Here is a 12,979-nt window from a genome sequence, read left to right as displayed (position 1 = left end):
GTAATGGTATTTGAGCTTCTGATGAGGTCACACAGGAGGCGTTCCCATAGTGAGACACGGAACGAATGCTATGAAAGAGAACCTCTGATTACTTGTTTGTCAATAATAATCTCGCCCCATTATTTGACGAAACACCCGATGCACGGGTGAGGGCTGTTAAAATAAGCTCTGCATTTTTGGCATATATGATAAAACCTCATCCACGAACAGTGTTGGTCAAGTTACTTGAAAAGAGTAATCAGTAACTAATTACTGATTACCCCCCCCCAAAAGTAATCCCGTTACTTTACTGATTACTTATTTTCAAAAGTAATTAATTACTTAGTTACTTTTTAAAAACACGATTTACAACCTGAATAGGTGATAAAGCGATAGATCTTTCAGCCCAATTCTACTTTTTCTGCATAATCCATCATACAAAATGTAATCAAATGGAAAAGTCTCTTTTTAACTTGTTTTATTAGTTTTAATCTTTTAACTTTATGCATCAAGCAAAAATTTTATTATATGCAACATTCTCTGACTGGAAGAAATTTGTTTAATATTTAAACCTATTTTCTGCACATTCCAGCACATAAAATATATTTCTTTTGTGTTTACACTCAGTCTTTCAAATAGATGCAAGTAAAACACAGCAGAAAATAAATAAAGTCAAAGACTCAGAGGTCCTGTTGCTCTATTTTCACCTGTAAAGCAGGAGTTGGGTAGGCGGAGGTTTACCCTGGTGCAGGTGTGCCACAGCAGTCAGTGGAAGGATACGGCAGTTTCTCTGTGAGTTTCCCATTACGTCGTAGCTACTCGGAGCTTGCTTGGAAGTTTAGGGTTTTTTTTCGCTGTAAAAAGATGTTTTCTTCCCACGCACAATGCTAATGGACGCTAATGTTTTTGTCACTTTTTATGGAATCAAACTCAAAGTAAGGTCAGTACTTCCACGCTTTAAACGCTGCACGCTCATACTCTCTCCCGTACTTGATATATGATCCACTGTTGATCTGCACACAGCTGTTGTCACTAACGGCGCACTCGCTTACGTCACTGTCGTGAGACATTCTCGCAAAAAAATCACGGTTTTAGTAACGCAGTAACGCAGCGTTCCTACGGGAAAGTAAAGGTAATCTAATTACCGTTTTTGCAATAGTAATCCCTTACTTTACTCGTTACTTGAAAAAAGTAATCGGATGCCCATCTCTGTCCACGAACATGTCCTTTTGTCTGTCACCACCATCACGACCTCCGCCGACATTAGCTTGACAGTCAGACGCATCCTGATTAGCATCATCGGGCAAAGAGAGTCAGTACATTTTTTCCACTCTTGCCCTGTCTCACAAGTGAAAGGCATCTCTGAAGAATACCAGAATACTTTTCAGCCTTCTCATATACTTCCAAATCTGATAGCTGCAGCACTTCAGCCATAGCTTTGTTGAGCTCATTTTGCACTACATGTCTGATGGAAGCTGCATTTTGCTGCTGATGGTTTAACATGTCCAACTGCTGCTGTGGAACCAAAAACATTTTCTGTGTGTGCTCCATTTTCACCTTTTGCTGTAAGACTGGTGATGAAGGGTATGGCAGCCCCTAATAACGGCAACAAAAATCCTCCAGATTAGTTGATGGATCTCATCTTTTTCAAAATTGTCCTTTTTGTCTGCAACCAGCCTGATCCCCCCCCCCCCTTTTTTTTTTTTTTTTTTTTTGCTGTCTGCTGTTGGTCAGTCAGCAGGACGTTACCCTTCAAAGCACTGAGAGCCATCTCACACAGCCCATTAATAAAATCCATGTTAGGCATTACTAATAATATTCCTCCATACACTAGGCAGGGATTTATACAACTCCTCCAGCAGTGCAAAGTTTTTCCACATCCGTGAAGACGACATCCTTTTTTACCTCTTTAACAACTTGACGGTCTGATAACAATTTGGTTCCAAGTCTTAAATAGTCATGCACTCTCGATTTATAATCTATTAGAAAATACCTGTATGAGGTAGATGTGTCATCATTAAAAGCTTCTAAGTAGTATTTTGTACTACGTGGAAACATCCGTCTACCTAAAATTGAGATTTGGTATTTATCTGTAGGGTTAATAAACAGAATTAAGTAACTAGTGTTCAGTGAAATTGTTCTACTAGATTTTCCCTGCCTAAACCAATTCTGAACTAAACACATGCAGCCCAAGTTCCTCTGATGAACGTATTGTGTGAACATGTTTTGAAGTTCTACGCTGTTAGAAGCTGTAACATCGTTGATAATGTGCAAGTTGCTCTTATCGGGAGGTAAAAGGTCATCGTCACGCAGAGATTCTGGTACAACATTCACAAAGGTGATTTTTCTTATCTGGAGAAGCTGTTTAAAGGCTGCCAGCAGGAGTAGATGTAAACAATATTATCAGTTTTGGTTGAAATAATGCTGGACGCATTTTCAATGACGCTTTTGACAAAGAAAGTCTTTCTACAATTACTCAGCCCACTAATAACCAGACTAAATGGGTGCTGAAGCGTTCCATCAAAGGCTTGATCCTGCTCAGTATCCATGAGGGAGCGTTGTATAATCAGGCAGCACCTTCCCTTGTTATAGACCACCTGACCTGATGGTGTCAGACACAGCAACTAAATGTGCATCCCCTGTTGGCCACAAATACCCGGACTAAGCCTTTCAATGATTCGGGGGTAACGACTTTAGAGTTAACAGCACTGAGTGTTACACCTTTACACTTAACCTGAGTCTTACCCTTTTTTGTGCTAAAGCATAGGGTTTTGGACCACCGGAGACAAACTCTGTACTGTGATCATTCTCCTCTCCAGACCCACCATCACTGAGCTCATCAGTCAGCTCGCCGAGATATGAGCCTAATGGAAGCACCCACTCACTGGGATGAGAGGTGAAGACAACTGAATCTGTAACAAGTCATACAACACGAGCCTTGCATAAGCTGTTGTCATTGACAAAGACATTCACATCCTTCACCGGCGACCCTCTACCATCAGCGTGACACCACTGGACCATAGCTACATCATCAGAGATGAAACAAAGCTGATGTCATAGTGGTCACTAAACATCACTAATCATCTGTCAGGGTCTGTAATCAGCTCACAAGATGGCATTTCTGCTCACATGGAGAACCGCAGTTTATTACAACTGCTGATTTGTGTTTAAAGAAAAAACAAAAACAAAACAATCTTAGTGGGTTCTGATGTCCTTTGTCTTCAAACTTCTGCTGTTTCTCAGCTGCTTTCACATTTTTTGGGTAACCAGATGCCTGCTGCTTGAATTTCAAAAATGTTTTGACATATGGTTTAAACAGTGTGTCAGTCTTGTTCTCAGAGCAACCACCTTCTCACAACTCGCGTAATACAGCTCACCATATCAGAGCTTAGGGTTAGGGTACATGCACGAGCAGAGGTAGCAAAGCTGAGGTCTGCTGTGTTGGTGTTTATTATGGAAAGTTAGTTGTAGTAGCTCAGCCTTCACCCACAGCCCAGAGTCTGAACAGCAGTAACAAGAAATCAGGTTACAGAATCATTAATGACCCTTTAAAGAAAGGACACCAAGGGAGTCTAACAAACAGTAATGTTTGCCTAAAGCTGATGCAAAGCTACTTTAATACATTAAAAAAAGAAAATCTGCTGTTATCAGCCTAAAATATATCAAGAAAGGATCAGCAAGCTAAGAGGAGCCAAACCAATAATTTTAATTTGTGTTGAGTGTAAAAACCACTGGGGAAAAAAAAAAAAAAAAAAAAGCTGCATCGCCATCATTAGGAAGAGGGCCATTTTCCTCCAGGGAGACGCATACCAGAAAACATCCCAAAATTTGTCTCACTCTGAAATACATGATCACATAGGAAACTCACCTTCCTATAGGAAGTCTCCTCTTTGCTTGAGTCTCTTTCTTTTCTCAGCTTGTATATTGTTGTCAATCTTTGAGCGAACGAAGCAGAACAGTTCTTGTGAGCATACTCACAAGAACAAATGTTATGATATTCTTGTGAATATCATAACATTTTAAAACTTAGCATACTCTGCTTAATGTGTCACAATTAAGTTAATAAAAATGAAATGAAAAACAAACATTTGATCTATGCTGAAGTGAAATTCTGCAGATACAAAATTTAAAAAAGAACAATATTAAGTAGAGCACTGATATAATTTTAGTTAAATGAAAATAATATTTCAGTTAAATTCATTTCTCATTGAGTCAAATGTCTTCATTCACAAACAGTGCTGTCTTACATGCCACACGTCTGAACATCAGACTCATCGTTTGGCTGAATGTAGTGTGAGTCCTCTTATCTCTGTGTTTATTATTCTCCTGTTTCAGATTTGTTGATTTGATTGTTGTTAATTACATTCACCTGCGTCTCCTCCCCCTCCTGCGTCTAATCTACAATCATTTACTTCTGCATGAAATGATTCGAGTGCCGCCTCCTCCAATGAGAAACATCATTAAATAACGATAAAACAGTGATTAAAAATCTCTGAAGAACTGCAGCAACTAAAAAGACAAAGGATGAATGCTGCAGAAATAAAGGTTGATTCTGTTCATCTGAATGTGAACCTTTTGCGATTTACTTACCTGGATGACTGAGCATCCATCAAGACCTTCATTGAAGGAATCAGATTTCTAATTTTGTTCACATTTATTTTATGCTCCTTTTGCAACCTTTCAATTTTATTTCCCAAAGACTCTGCAGTGAGTTTGACATTGTGTTTTGCAGCCAGACCCTCAAATGCTTCAAGTTTTTGGAGACTTTTCTAGTCATTCTGACTTTAGAAAAATCCCTGACTCAGCTTATTACAGATGATTCAAACCACATTTTGACAAATCATTCATTTCAAATTCATAATGAACGCGATAAGTTACACATCTTTAATGCATCATAAACAGCTCAGCAGACTTTTCACCAGTGGACACGTCACAAATAACCGCTGCAATCAGTGTTTTCTTCCATACACAGCCGTTTATTGCATGTCTGGCTTTATGTTTCCACAGCTGAGATTCTGTGTGTACAATTACAGTTTCAGTGCAGCGTGAGTCTGTTCACACTGAAGTGATTCCATTTCTCAATGACCTCTTGAAATCCATAAAAGCAAATAACTGCAGTATTTCAATGTGGATGAAGTGACTTGATATCAATGAATCCACTCCAAGGATGAAGTAGGGAATGCTGCTTTGCTGTTTTTAATCAGTCTCCAAACATTTTCCACTGAGCATTTATCGAATATTTCAGCAATCCATCCACATCGCAGTCAAACCCGAGCACGTACAAACTACTTGAAGGCTCGAGACAAGACAAGACGACTGACACGCACAAGCGAACACGGTCAACAAAAACCACACTGTTCCTATTCACCCATTCACCAGGCCGCCCGACCGGTAACCAGGTGAATGTATTTCCCACTCGTTCATTAAGAAATTCACACTGAAATTTTAAAATTAAAAAAAAAAAAAATCTTTTGACAAGTTTGGTTATATTCCACTGAACACAGTGAGGCATGAGGGTAACACCTCCCACGTGACAAAGAAGCTAACCGTAATCTCTGGAATAGACAAGCAACACCATACACACAACACTTTATCACCACAAAGTCCATATGGCTCCAACACTGTGTTTGGAAAGTATTTGTTTTTCTAAATTTTAACAAAAACAGATTTTCAAAGATATATTGCAGCAATGCAAAGTTTGTACAAGGGTTTTTTTTTGCAAATGTTGATATTTTACCTACAAATTGATGTGAAATATGATGTCTGCAAAGACCTAAGTTGTGGATTTTAGCTAGAACAGCATAATTAATATCTGTATTATTCCTCTGACCCTGTCTGCTGACAGGTCCTCTGGTGCTGAGGTGGACTCCTCCTGTGATTTAGCCCACTTACTTACAGAGACAGAGAGACTGATTCCCTTCTTTTCCACTGTCTCATCCACACTTTCACACACAGCTGGTGATGCTTAAGACCACTGACTCACATTTTTGGATTCTTATTTTCTTTTGAACCCAGAGATTTTTGGACTCTACCCTTCAGATAAGTTTTTATTTGGGTCTGTGTACAATAAGCTGCTGTGAGGGATGTTCTCTTTGTGTGAGTGATGTTTGGGATTTTCATGGAAATTCAACTTATGTAATCAGATTTTTCTAGAAGCGTTTCAAAGTCAGGTTACCAGGGTGCGCCCGACATTGAGACCTGAGGACTAACACGTGGCCAAGTCTTTATGCTGGTAGTTTTATGTATTAAAATGTTTTTGTCATTTTCTTTTTCATCATTGTGGCATAAACCTGTGGTTGTCAAATCTGTGGTTCGGTTCACTAAAGCTGGTTTGTTCTTTAAATTTGCATCCCTGCCTCTGTGTCTCATTTAAACACACGGCTGTGCTCCTGTAATCAAACCTGTTGGTCCATTAATATAATCTATTCAATAATTGTCACCACTGTGTGACAAGAATAAAACAACATCCTCCAAACCTGCAGCAGGAGAATAAAAACTGTTCAGGGTTCTTGATGTTTAAGATCAGATTTTTGAAACTAGATGAAAACACGAGGAATGTTTAATTTTCCTGTAAATCTTTCCTCTATTTATTGTCCTTATATAGTTTGCTATTATTAATACACACAGCATCACAAATAATTGTTAAATTTAAAAACTGCAGTCACAGTTTCTCATTATTTCAGACCATTATAATGAGAAATTTATTTTTATTTTATTTTATCCATTTTATTCTACTGCTGACCCTCATCCACCTTTTACCAGCTTGTCCTTCATTTGCTTTTTGTATTTCCAACCTCTGAAATTTCTTCCCATCTTGTTTTGTGTGTTTGCTCCTTGAATTCAGAGCTCTGACCTTCTGTCCTCTCTGCTGTGTTTCTGTCACAGCCACTTCTCTCTGACTGGGATTGGCTGCTCAGCCTGAAATGTTCTGCAGGAAAACCAAGACTCATATTTCTGATGACTGTAAAATGACGGTAGGTTGATTTTTTTTTTAGAACAAGTTACTGAAGGTCGCTCAGTTTAGTTTCAGATTATAATTATAGATCTGTATACATGTACCAAATAAATCATTGCGTTATGGAGTAAATGGGGACCTCTATATTACATTTACCCATAATGATCCATTTTAATGAAGCTGAGAGTTCAGTGATTCACCAGGTTTACTTATCCCCCCCAAGTTTAGGAGGATATTATGAAATACGCTAAAATACATTTTATTAATACCAGACAGGAATGATGAAGATGAACATTACTGTACATAGTGTTGAAACTCATTACACACACAAAAAAAACCAACAACAACAATAACACTATTCAGCAGCTCTTCTATATATTACAAAGTTTATAACGTTGACACAGTTCATATCTGAGTAATGAGATCACATTTGTTCCTGTGTTGATGTGAGGAAGAGGAAACTTTCAGTGTGTGAAGCTGGGAGAAGTTAATCTGTTTCTGCTCTGATCAGAGGAAATGAGACCTGCTGAAGCCTCGGACACACTGATCAGTTTCATTGTCTTTTATCTTTACAGACCCAGAGCTTTTTCAAACACCCTCTGAGCATCATCAGCGAGCTGATTGAGGATAACATTCAGAATTTTATAAGTTGTAGTGAAAGAGAAACCCATGGCTATTGGGATTCCAATTAATGGAATAAATCTGGATACTTCCTCTGCTGCCATTAATGAAGCTGTGCATCCCACTTGGGTCATCACCTTCAAGAGGAGCTCTATAGTTATTTCTGCTGCAGCCAGTGGTGAAATGATGACAGCACACAAATCAGCGTAGGGCACACCTGTTCTGGCAGAAAGTCTCTTCAGAGACAGGATATCGAGACCAAACGCATGAACAAAATGTGTGACAGCACCAACCAGCAAAGCAGGATCAACAGCACTAGAAAGACCAGGAACTTGAACAGCTGCTCCAAGTGCAGACAGAGTGGCCCAGTATGTTAATTTGGACTGAAAAGCTTTTTTCTTCTTGATGATGGTCTCTGGGTTGATGTTGGGCATGGCACACAGCAGAGCATCTCTCTTCTTCATAGGAAGTTCTCTCTCTAAGGTCTCTTGTAAAAGAGAGAAATCACACCAGTGCTGCTTAAAACTCGACACCAGGAAGACCTGTGGAGACTCGATGTCTTGTAGACCTGTGTGATAGAGAAACATGTTGACATGGTTAGATTTATAAAATAATATCATAGGATCCTGTGTGGAAGGAAGAGTCGTGGATCCAATATGCAGGACTCAAGAGAAGCTTTGATGCTGGATTTACAGGTCACAAGATAAACTACAGCAGAAATCTAAGAATATTAATCAGGGAACTCTCCAAACAGAGCTCACAGCTGGAGCAGATATGATGACAACATGACAAAGAACAGTGGGAGAAATAGTAACTACAGTAGTTAACTGATGATACAGGAAGTAAACACACATGAGGGCACACACATAAGACTGTCAAAATAAAACAGGAAATAACACACCGGCTCTGACAAAGACACGTGAGCTTGACACTGGGACTGGGAATGAACAGACATGGAGACACATGACAGACTGGGTAGCCAAAGGATGAAACACAGAGAGAAGAACATGGGAACAGGAAAGGGAGAAACAAAGAGTAGGACTAGAGACGTACTAACAAGACAAGAGAGGGAACACGGAGAAACAAGGACACACCTGAGGAGACCACGACCACAAAGGGAACAAACACCCACGGAACTCATACAAACTCAAAACACTGTGTCACTGACCCAGGAACCAAGACAAAGAATAAATAATTTAAAACTAGGATATGTTTAAAAAGTGAATCCAGATCTCACTCAGCTGTGATCAGACACTCACTGTGAACGCAGTCGTCTCTGATTACTTTAAGAGTCCTCTCTGCACTGAAGTCTCTCTTTCTCCTCTCAGCATTTATATCGTTGTCGATCTTTGATCGAACAAAGCAGAACTTTTTCTTCATCCTCTGAATCTCCTGAGCGAGTTTCACGTCATTTTCTGTGGAGCGAGTGTCTGAGATGATGAAGAAGTCAAACTTCTCAAATCCAACAAGCTTCAGGTACTTCTTAGCTGGAAACTTGGTGGTGCCGAATCCAGGAAGATCCCACAAAGTAACATTGGAATAGTTGGGATGGGGGTACGGTGCGACCTCTGAGGTGATTTGTTTCACACCAGTAGGAGCAGCTCCCTCCTCATCATCACTCACACCTCTGAAGGAATTAACAAAGCTGGATTTACCAGAACCAGATTCTCCTGTGATGGCGATATTTAGTGGAATATTATCTTGTTTTTCTAAATGTTGTTGAATCTCTGCAGCTGCTGCAGCAGTGTCTTTGTGCTGCAGGGCTTCTTTATGTCCAGGAATTTCTTCTGATTCATTGAATCCTCTGGCTCCTCCGTGCTGATCCTAAACAAAAGAAAAATAAGTAAAATTCAAATTTTATGTTAGAATTAAGAATTTGTAAATATTTCATATCTTCAGTTTATTTTCTTTATAAAGATAACTTACTGCTGCCTCGTAGTGCGTTCCATTCTCAGTTGTGTTAAAAAGCTGGTCTTCAGTGGTCTTCATGCTTCTTATCAGGATCCAGGTCTGCTTTCTGGCCAGGACCTCCAGTTTTCTGTACACTACAACTTCAGGTGTGTTCTTGACACTGAAAGCAAAGTTCTCACTGAGGAGGGCGTTCCACAGGTCCTGAATTTTGGTTCTGAGCTGTGAGAGAGTGATCCCAGCAAACTTTGAAGCTTTAGAGAGGATGGTGTTCTTCACTTCTTGGAGGCTCTCGCTGTAAGCTGGATCAGGAGCAGCCATGGGTGGACTGCCCTCCCACAGCAGCCCACAGTATTTCACATCTTCCTGAACATCAAATTCAATGACATCACTGAAGCGCTCAGCATCACAAAGCTCCTCTTCAGCTGCTAGTTTGGTCATCTGGTCCAGATGTTCCTGCAGGCGTCTCTTTCCGTCCATGTTCTTCTTTGCTGCTGCAACATCTGGAACATCCTGAACAAACACACATCTGGGAGAAAGCTGAACTTTCTTCATCCTCATCAAAGCCTGAACAACAATCTGCAGAATATCTTGGATCTTCAACAGATCATCTCCAAAGATGCTGATCAGTGTCACGTTTCCCAGACCAACGACAAATGTCGCCAGTTCGTTGTCACGGTAACAAGTCTTGTTACCGTCCAGCTCAGGAGCCTGCAGACCTTCAGTGTCCACCACTAGAACATAGTCAAACTTAAAGTCTGTCTTCATCTCCTCTGATACTTTGAGCAGCTGCATGAAGGGACCCTTGGTACTCCTGCGAGCACCTACTGCAGGTTACATTTTATTTGTAAAGAAGTTCATTAAGTCATTACTAGTCAAAGCAGGGGTGGGGAACTCCAGGTACCAGGTACCAGGGCCCGGTGTGCTGCAGGTTTTAGATAACACGCCCTGGGTCAGCACACCTGAATCAAATGATTAGTTCATTAGCAGGCCTCTGGAGAACTTTAAGACATGTTGAGGTGGTAATTTAGCCATTTAAATCAGCTGTGTTGGATCAAGGACACATCTAAAGCCTTCGGGACCTGAGGCCTGGAGTTCCCCCACCTCTGTGTTAAAGGGATGGTTGACTCAACAGAGCTCTGACTGTTTGTCAGCCTGGCTACAGAGCTGAAGAGAAACCTGGGGTTGGGGTTGTTTCTCCAGGCTAAATGATGATCCTCTAAATTTGTGACACGCCATTTCCTCTCCAGCTTACGAGTCATCTGCTTTAGGGTACGTGTTTGAGAATTATACCACGGAGTCAGGTACTTCTGATTTGAGGCCTTAGTTTTCACAGGAGCTACAGTATCCAGAGTCGTACGTAGTGAGGAGGTAAAATTATTAACAAGATAATCGACCTCTGTTGGAGTAGCGTTCAGATAGCTGCTCTGCTCTGTGTTGGTACAGGGCATTGAAGATGATAACAGTGGGTGGATTATATTCTTAAACTTAGTTACAGCACTTTCAGAAAGACATCTACTGTGATAAAGTCTACTCTCCACCGCTGTGTAATCAATTATTGTAAATGTAAATGTTATCAGGAAATGATCAGACAGGAGAGGGTTTTCAGGAAACACTGTTAAATGTTCAGTTTCTATGCCATATGTTAAAACAAGATCTAGAGTGTGATTAAAGTGGTGGGTGGGTTCTTTTACATTTTGACAGAACATGAACTCAACCTGGCTCAAGCTGCACCTGGGAGCCTCTCTGACAGCCAATGTTGCCTCTAAGCTGCGCGCGTGCGCAATTGCGCACTGCTGGCACGGTCTCTGCACACAGTAAATGTGTGTTGCGCACAAAAAAAAATCTAACTTGAATTTAAATGTTATTAAAATAAATACCTTAACAATTGTCTGTCTGTTGTCTGTCCCTGTGTGTTAGCCCTGCGACAGGCTGGCGACCTGTCCAGGTTGTACCCCGCCTTTCGCCCTATGACAGCTGGGATAGCCTCCAGGGCCCCCCGCGACCCTGAAAAGGATAAGCGGAAGCGAATGGATGGATGGATGGACCTTAACAATTCTGTTTTGCAGAGTTACAGACCTATCTTCCAGACCACAGACTCATAATACAAGTCAGAGCTTTATTTTTAAAAACAAGAAAGTTGTGTTTTCAAAATTGGAGTTCAAGTTATTTTTACTTCCAATAGTGTTAACATCCTACACAGGTCATGAACAAGATTTTTTTTTAATTTTCATTGTAAGTGGGCTAAAGCAGTTAATTAAAAGTAGTCTAACATAAATGTAAATGCTGTAGTTTGATAACTTTTATGAACCATGTAACTTGGATGGATTCGATGCTGGCGTGACCACAGTGCACACGTCTGCTCTTGCTCACAGTGGTCCAAGGGACGCTCAGGGAGTTTGTGTGTTCGCTCAGACACATGAAACATTAGAGGGAACATTGCTGCCAGCCTACACTGCCAAACGTAGTGCACTGGCCTATACAGCAGGAGGACTGGGCACACCTGAGGACGCTCCTGGGCTACCTTAATTGCCCAAAGGCAGGGAAAACCCTTCCTTAGTGGATATAGTACTCCTGGCTCCAAAGCCGGGAAAGTTGTCAGGAGGATTGATTGTTATTACCCTGCAGTTGGCTTGATATCTGCAATTTTGCGGGCTTTTGGACTCACTTTGGCCAAAAACTGTCAAAGGGAGTCCATTAAAAATGATGGACGACAGCGTGTGAGAACAGCGCCCAGAAAGTCCTGGAGTAGTGCCAGAATGTTATGTAACCTGAGCGACGGAGATTAAAGAAAATGTACAAAGTGCAAGTAGGATAACTGATTAGGGCAAAGTACTGACAAACGTTTTACATTGATAAAGGGAGTGATATTGAGATTTGTAAAGTTAAGGGAAAACTTGATAGTTTGAATTTAAGACGGACAGGGAATGGAAAACTATCAAGCAGGAGGAGGGGTCACTGACCCGATAAAAAGATGGGTCAGATGCGCCCTGGGTAGCTTTTTGGCTGCTGTTCGTCTGTTTGTTTTTGATCTGGATGTTCTTACGGCGAACACCCCGGGGGAGCTTTTTGCTTCTTCTGATCTTTTGCTGAATTTGATCTTTCAATAAACAGCTGGCACAGAACTCTGCTCTTCACCTGTGATCATTTTGTTTTTGATTTTTAATTGGAATGTCGACACAGAAATCAACTCCTTCTAACCTGAGCGGTACTTGGTCTCTAAAATTTGCGACTCAACAATTAGATTGATTCTGCCAGTTAGGTTTGGGTTGTTTTCTCCTTCTGAGAGAGGGACAGTGTTTTTCATACTTGGGACATGTCTGGAACTGGGCCTAATATTTTTGTAACAGTGGACTTAGAGAAAAGCTGTCAGGGGTCATCCCTCCGGTGATGATATTTTCTGTGTTGATGATTTAATAATCATCTCTCTTTTAAGCAGGTGTTAAGGTTCAAATATTGAGGAAGGAGAGTACAAACAACCATGGTCCAGAAGAGCTTGGTCAAACAATTGATTTT

The 12,979-nt window shown here is 40.7% G+C and overlaps 1 protein-coding gene across 1 annotated transcript; it reads right to left on the bottom strand.

The window, feature by feature from the left end:
• Positions 1–7,503: 7,503 nt before the first annotated feature.
• LOC146611817 (interferon-inducible GTPase 5-like) lies at positions 7,504–10,258 on the bottom strand. The gene is made up of 3 exons (XM_085343558.1): positions 9,482–10,258; positions 8,815–9,379; positions 7,504–8,123 (listed from the first exon to the last, which is right to left on the bottom strand). The coding sequence occupies exons 1-3, from the start codon at positions 10,256–10,258 to the stop codon at positions 7,504–7,506; spliced, it is 1,962 nt and encodes a 653-aa protein (XP_085199684.1).
• Positions 10,259–12,979: the final 2,721 nt, after the last annotated feature.

This window comes from Diplotaxodon limnothrissa, linkage group LG19 (genome assembly GCF_057381915.1).
Source record: "Diplotaxodon limnothrissa isolate DT_005_m linkage group LG19, D_limnothrissa_male_GT1.1, whole genome shotgun sequence".
NCBI classification, from domain to species: Eukaryota; Metazoa; Chordata; class Actinopteri; order Cichliformes; family Cichlidae; genus Diplotaxodon; species Diplotaxodon limnothrissa.
The sequence above is the reverse complement of the archived record's forward strand: the minus strand, read 5'-3'. Positions and strand labels throughout refer to the sequence as shown.

Excerpts from the sequence above, each read along its gene's own strand:
- LOC146611817 (XM_085343558.1), bottom strand. The coding sequence starts at position 10,258 with ATGCAGCTGCTCAAAGTATCAGAGGAGATGAAGACAGACTTTAAGTTT. Across the intron at positions 9,380-9,481 it reads GAACGCACTACGAGGCAGCA|GATCAGCACGGAGGAGCCAG; the intron begins GTAAGTTATCTT and ends TCTTTTGTTTAG. Across the intron at positions 8,124-8,814 it reads CAGAGACGACTGCGTTCACA|GTCTACAAGACATCGAGTCT; the intron begins GTGAGTGTCTGA and ends TCTATCACACAG.